The sequence below is a fragment of the Mobula birostris genome, chromosome 27, assembly GCF_030028105.1.
Source record: "Mobula birostris isolate sMobBir1 chromosome 27, sMobBir1.hap1, whole genome shotgun sequence".
Classification (NCBI taxonomy): Eukaryota; Metazoa; Chordata; class Chondrichthyes; order Myliobatiformes; family Myliobatidae; genus Mobula; species Mobula birostris.
This window is the reverse complement of record NC_092396.1, coordinates 20152804-20159972: the sequence shown is the minus strand read 5'-3', so window position 1 is coordinate 20159972 and position 7169 is coordinate 20152804. Positions and strand designations below refer to the sequence as shown.

The window sequence follows — 7169 nt, the reverse complement described above, 5'->3', positions numbered from 1 at the left end:
GAGAGTGAACCCTCGCAAGGCGGAAGGTCCTGATGGATTACCTGGTAAGGCTCTGAAAACCTGTGCCAAACAACTAGGAGGAGTACTCAAGGACATTTTCAACCTCTCACTGCTATGAGCGTAAGTTCCCACTTGCTTCAAAAGGGCAACATGTATACCCGTGCCTAAGAAGAATAATGTGGGCTGCCTTAATGACTATCGCCCAGTAGCACTCACATTGACAGTGATGAAATGCTTTGTGAGATTGGTCATGACTAGACTGAACTCCTGCTTCAGCAAGGGCCTGATCCCATTGCGATTTGCCTATCACCACAATAGGTCAACGATAGATGCAACCTCAATGGCTCTCTACACGGCTTTAGACCACCTGGACAACACAAACACCTACGTCAGGATGCTGTTCTTTGACTATAGCTCAGCATTTAATGACATCATTCCCACAATCCTGATTGAGAAGTTGCAAAACCTGGGCCTCTGTACCTCCCCCTGCAATTGGATCCTCGACTTCCTAACCGGAAGACCACAATCTGTGCAGATTGGTGATAACATATCCTCCTTGCTGACGATCAACACTGGTGCACCTCAGGGATGTGTGCTTAGTCCACTGCTCTACTCTCTATATACCCATGACTGTGTGGCTAGGCATAGCTCAAATACCATCAGTAAATTTGCTGGTGACACAGCCATTGTTGGTAGAATCTCTGGTGGTAACGAGGGTATACGGGAGTGATATATGCCAACTAGTGGAGTGGTACTGCAGCAACAACCTGGCACTCAACGTCAGTAAGACGGAAGAGCAGATTGTGGTCTTCAGGAAGGGTAAGACGAAGGAACACCTACCAATCCTCAGAGGGATCAGAAGTGGATAGAGTGAGCAGCTTCAAGTTCCTGGGTGAGAAGAGCTATGAGGATCTAACCTGGTCCCAACATATCAATGGAGTTATAAAGAAGTCAAGACAACGGCTATACTTTATTAGGATTTTGAAGAGATTTGGCATGTCAACAAGTACACTCAAAAACTTTTAAAGATGTACCGTGGAGAGCAGTCTGACAGGCTGCATCACTGTCTGGTATGGAGAGGCTACTGCACAGGACTGAAAGAAGCTGCAGAAGGTTGTAAATCTAGTCAGCTCCATCTTGGGCACTTGTCTACAAAGTACCTAGGACATCTTCAGGGAGTGGTGTCTCAGAAAGGCAGCGTCCATTATTAAGGCCCTCCAGCACTCAGGGCATGCACTTTTCTCACTGTTACCATCAAGTAGAAGGTACAGAAGCCTGAAAGCACACACTCAGCTTCTTCCCCTCTGCCATTGGATTCCTAAATGTACATTGAATCTTTGGACACTACCTCACCTTTTTTTAATATACAGTATTTCTGTTTTTGCACCTTTAAAAAAATCTATTCAATATATGTAATTGATTTACTTGATATATTACTATTTTTATTTTTTTTCTTTGCCAGATTATATATTGCATTGAACTGCTGCTGCTAAATTAACAAATTTCACATCACATGTTGGTGATAATAAACCTGATTCTGATTCTGAACTTGTCTGTGTGGAGCTGTTGCACTCAACAATAGATTTGCTCCTTGCATTCTATTTTGTAGCGTATGTACATCTGACGAAGCCTTCTCGTGGTCCAAGTTAACAAAGTGTCCATAATTCCAATCTATTCAATTTCTTCCCTGAGGCTATGACCCTGCTGAACCTCACATCACAGCGCTAAACAATATTGCACCCATATTGGACTGCCTCGGTACTTTTATATTTGTATGCTGTAGTACTTACTTTTTATTCGCAGTTATTTTGTAAATAATACTATTCTTTTGCACTTCCGGTCAGATGCTAATTGCATTTCATTGGTTTTGTATCTGTACTCGGCACAATGACAATCTAATCTAATCTAATCTATGTGGGAGATCATATCCTGTGCATTCACCGTGGGTCTAAATGTAGAGAAGTCTGAACTTGAAAGGAATGCTCTTGCACGCAGTCTTGAGGTCCATATAAAGATCTAAAGAATCTGCCGAAGCAGCTGCTTCAGAGAGATACATAACCTAAAATTGTCTGGGCATTAAATCGTGCATTAAAATAATTACGAGAACTATGATGTTGTAAACTCGCCTAACAATCAAATATTTGAAGCTGACTTGGTATTGTTGGCCAATTCGTCAGAGTCTGCTGACGGACAGATATGTCGACCTATCATTGTCCCGACCGTTGGGAATTTAATTGACTAATCGAAGAGGAGTTTACTGCACCGTTCAACTGGATAACCAATGTAAACACGGCGGGAGAAAGTGGTCCCGATGATGAACTGAGGTAGAGTGAGTGGAGAAGGGAGAGCAGGGAGGATCGGGCAGCGACCTGGAAAGCGGGGTTGGTTGCATGGGGCGGTCCGCAATTAGTGCAGCGGGCAACTTGCGGCGAATCGAGAACGGTTGCGGTCGCTGTAGTAATCTGGCTTCGGAGAGCAGCGCTATGGCCCCCGGGCCCGCAAGGGCTCCGTCTCCTTCCGCCGTCTACCGTTCACCGTTCCCCGTTGCTTCTCAGTTCGCAAACGCCTGGGCTTGGTGCCTTGGAACAGCCATAGGCCAACCTCTCTACCCTGTCGGTTAATTACCCCAGTCTTCCTCATGATCCTAAATCCACCAGTCATTCAAAAATGAATCTACTTCCACTAAATATTTCTGATGTGCTAACTTGCGCAATTAAGGCAAAATAATTCCAGAAATTTGAATGTACGTTGTTTTTAAATGTGCAGTCCCTAATCTTGAAACCAGGTCTCCTCAGGCCATGCCCCCTTCGGAACTTATATATTTCAATAAGATCACCCCCTCATTGTTCACACGGAAGAATATAGAACGAGTTCCTCCACTTCTATTAAAATCTTTCATCCCGGGAATTAGTCTGGTGAATCTCTTTTGCATCACCTCAAATCTACTACTATTTTACTAAGGGGACCAAAACTCTCTATAGTACTCTGTGTAGCCTCTCCAACAACCTGCACAATTGTTACCAAACGTCTTCAACTCCTCAATATGACATTTGCCCTCTTTAAATACAAGCTGCACCTGCCTGCTTTTAGTTCTGGCCCTGGTTTCTCCTACCACTGACCCTTGTGCCTATTTTCTCAGCAGTCATTATATTCCCTTGTTGAGAGATGTCGTACTTCGATCGTCTGCAGTTTCTTCGGGATCAGAACAAACAGCTATTGCAAAGGTTAAGAGAAGAGCGACTAAGGTTTGCGTCTCCCAGCAGTGAAGGACTTGACTCAGCAGTCAATGGAACAGCTGCTGATTACCAAAGGAACAGCTACAAGGGCAACAGATTGGAGGTATCTGTAGATGCCATTATCCAATGAAGTGATGAAATACATTTCTGTACGTTTGCTTAAATTGCAAGTAAAGTGGTGAAGATGTCCTGAGCGGATTGCTGGACACTTCTCAATCCATGCACTAGATCCCTGGAGTAAAATACATTCTGCATCAAAAGTTACTTCAGTTAATGGGTACAGTATATTTATCAACAACACTATTCTCTTAAATGTATCGCTAGTTCAGGAAATAATAAAATCAGGTTCAGTTTGGAATCAAAAAGATTAAACTTCATTCTGTGCTATTCCTTTACTTGTACCCATGGCAAGTTCAGCTCCAGGTTAGAGTGATGCACCAAAGTACCATTTTGTCATCATAGTAAATCAGGCAAATGTGACCAGTGACTTCAGAACAATGAATTGGGTTTGAATTTAGCTCCTGAATGGATGCCCAATACTGTGTAAGAGTCGTAGGCACATATATATAGCTAGGGTACCCAAGAGTTCTGCACAGTACTGTAGTGATTTTATGTATTGCACTGTACTGGTGCTGTTGCTACAAAATAAAAAAAACAAATTTCATGACATATGTGAGTGATGATAAACCTGATTCTGATATAGGTCTCTATTGTAGATTGAGAGTGGGAAGTGGGCAGGGAGATGGAAATCATGGTTGGAAAAGGGGGAGGGAGCAGGAAGCCCCAGAGAGACATTTTGCAATGATCAATAAACCAAATGGCCTTCCCTGCTGTCTTAGGGCAGGGGGTGTCTACACCCACACTCCCCCTACCCCGGCACTCCTCTGCCATCTGTCACGCACACCTCCCGTGGCACCCCACCCTCACCATTCCCAACATCCTTTACTCCTGCCAGATCTACATACTCGCTCCCTGGCTCCATGTTGACAAATACAGTACTGTGCAAATCTCTTAGGCACCCTAGTTATTTATATATAACCATATAACAATTACAGCACGGAAACAGGCCATCTCGGCCATTCTAGTCAGTGCCGAACTCTTACCCTATCCTAGTCCCGCTGACCTGCACTCAGCTCATGACCGTCCATTCCTTTCCTGTCCATATATCTATCCAATTTTAACTTTAAACGACAACATAGAACCTGCCTCAACCACTTCTGCTGGAAGCTCATTCCACACAGCTACCACTCTCTGAGTAAAGAAGTTCTCCCCCATGTTACCCCTAAACTTTTGTCCTCTAATTCTCAACCCATGTCCTCTTGTTTGAATCTTCCCCACTCTCAATGGAAAAAGTCTAACCACGTCAACTTTATCAATCCCCCTCATAATTTTAAATACCTCTATCAAGTCCCCCCTCAACCTTCTACGTTCCAAAGAATAAAGACCCAACTTGTTCAACCTTTCTCTGTAACTTAGGAGATGAAACCCAGGCAACATTTTAGTAAACCTCCTCTGTACTCTCTCAAATTTATTGACATCTTTCCTATAATTCGGTGACCAGAACAGTACACAATACTCCAGATTTGGCCTTACCAATGCCTTATACAAATTCAACATTACATCTCAACTCCTATACTCAATGGTCTGATTAATAAAGGCCAGCAAACCAAAATCTTTCTTCACCACCCTATCGACATGAGATTCCATCTTCAGGGAACTAGGCACCATTATTCCTAGATCTCTCTGTCCTAAAGCATTCTTTAATGCCCTACCATTTACCATGTATGTCCTATTTTGATTAGTTCTACCAAAATGTAGCACCTCACATTTTTCAGCATTAAACTCCATCTGCCATCTTTCAGCCCATTCTTCTAACTGGCCTAAATCTCTCTGCAAGCTTTGAAAACCTACCTCATCATCCACAACACCTCCTATCTTAGGATCATCTGCATACTTACTAATGTGTGTATGTATCTACGACTTTTGCACAGTACTGTAGGTCAGATTATTCTCCTGTGTATCCGTCTGATGAGGGTAGGAATAAAGAGGTGTTTTTTGAATTGTGAGGTTATGACCAGCCCTGTTGCTTGGGCTTCTCACATGAGATGGATTTTACTGCAGTGGCCCAGTGTGCATTCAAGCATTTGTAAGATGTGTAATACCATTGTGTTTAGCTCCTATTGGATCCACCTGGTTTAAGCAGAAGAAAAATATTTTATCACTTTAATTATTTGGATGGGAAGATCAAGCGTAATAGATCCAAGTTTTCTAATTACACAAAATTAGGTGGCAGTGTGAGAATGTATGTAGAAAGACAGGTTAAGTAAATGGGCAAGGTTGTGGCAATTACAATAAGAGATCATCCAGTGGTAGAAGACAATTTTAGCTGGTGAAAAATTGAATAACACCAATGGCATTGATATTCAGAGACATCCGGCACTTCTACAAGAATCAATGAAAGTTAGCATCTGGGCACAGCAAACAAACAGTAAGGTAAAACGGGGACACTTCTTTTTCCCTTATTAAGGGGAGAGAAAGAGAGTCTTTGATATGTCGAATACTGGCTGAATGAGTAGTCTTTGGGGTACTGCAAGGCTGTGTTTAATTGATGCTTTGCTGCATGTTTGAGTGCTTGTTGGGGGGGGCGCCGATGCTTTTTTTTGCTATTTGGGTCGGGGAGGGGCTGTTGCCTTGCTGCTGCTGGTGTGAGGGGGGGGCTGGGAGGGACTTTGGGGTTCTAACAATTAACTGTCATTCATTCTTTGGGGCCCTTCTCTGTTTTCGTGGATGTTTGTGAAGAAAAAGAATTTCAGGATGTGTATTGTATACATTTCTCTGACATTAAATGTACATACTGAAACCAATTTATTGCAAGAGGATTTGAATATATCTTGCTGCAAATATTTAGAGTTTTAAAGCTCAAAATCTTGCTCTTTGGCCCACCATATCCATGCTGACCTTTTTGTACATCTACACTAATACCATTTGCCAGATGTAGGACCATCTTTTTCTATGTGGGAGATGGGATTAGTAATGGGATCAGAACTGAGATTCTTGCAGCCCTTAGGTGTAATTCTTACAGCCCTTGTAATTCTTGGACACCTTCAAATCTAGATGTCTGTCTAAATACATTTTAAACATATCTGATTCCATCATCAGCTTTGGGAGCACATTCCAGATATCAACCAAAAAACTGTAATCACCTTCAAAACTCCTTCCTCAAAGCCTTAAACTGATGTCCTCTTGTTTTTGATATCCCTTACAATGTGAAAAAGATTTTGGCCACCTACCCTGCCTATGTCTCTTGTGTTAAAGCTTGTGTGCTTTAACTACCACCCTTTAATTACTTCAATCTGTGTACCACATAGCCTCCAAGGTAAACAAACCTACCCTATCCACTCTCTTTTCATTACTCAATGGCTCCGTCTGTCTTTAAGTAGACAATGGATGTGCCCCTCGGGGCGCAGACCTGGGCAATGAATATGGAGATCCTGGGCTGCCCAGACATCAGGATTCCCCTCTCGGCCTCGTGGATGTGGTCCAAAGGAATGCAAAGCAGTACATTTGGCATCAGCTTGGCTGCAGGAGCTGCCGGGAGGTGACGTGATACGTCATCCAAACGCTTTAGGGGCTCCACTCTGGATTTGCGTAGGGTTTACTCCTTAGCCTTCTCTTCTCCCGAAGGTACCCACAAGGCAGTGGGATCTGTAACCCTGGATAGGGGCCCATACCGGGTACTGTCAGCTGGAGCCAGCTGAGCCTGGGACTCGTGTAAGGCAAGGTCATCACGCCCTGTAGTAGTGACATATGGAGCCACTACCCACTACCTTTTCATTACTAAAATGCTCAACTCTATGTGAATGTCTTTTGCACTCTCTCTAGTACAGTTGCATCCTTCCCATAGTGTGGTGGCCAGAAATGAATGTGGTACTT

General features: G+C 43.3%; 1 protein-coding gene across 11 annotated transcripts in view; it reads left to right on the top strand.

The window, feature by feature from the left end:
* The first annotated feature begins 2268 nt into the window (after positions 1-2268).
* miip (migration and invasion inhibitory protein) overlaps positions 2269-7169 on the top strand; it is a 34906-nt gene continuing 30005 nt past the window's right edge. For 8 of the 11 annotated variants that reach the window (XR_011883334.1, XR_011883335.1, XR_011883333.1 and 5 more), the window contains exons 1-2: positions 2270-2324; positions 3140-3339. Coding sequence is in view for 7 of the 11 variants with exons in the window: in XM_072245017.1 (XP_072101118.1) it covers positions 3166-3339 (174 nt within the window). In the remaining 4 variants the exon portion in view is untranslated. Of the gene's footprint in view, positions 2325-3139; positions 3386-3418; positions 3514-7169 lie in introns of those variants that run through there. The other 3 variants (XM_072245011.1, XM_072245014.1, XM_072245015.1) reach the window with 3 other exon arrangements.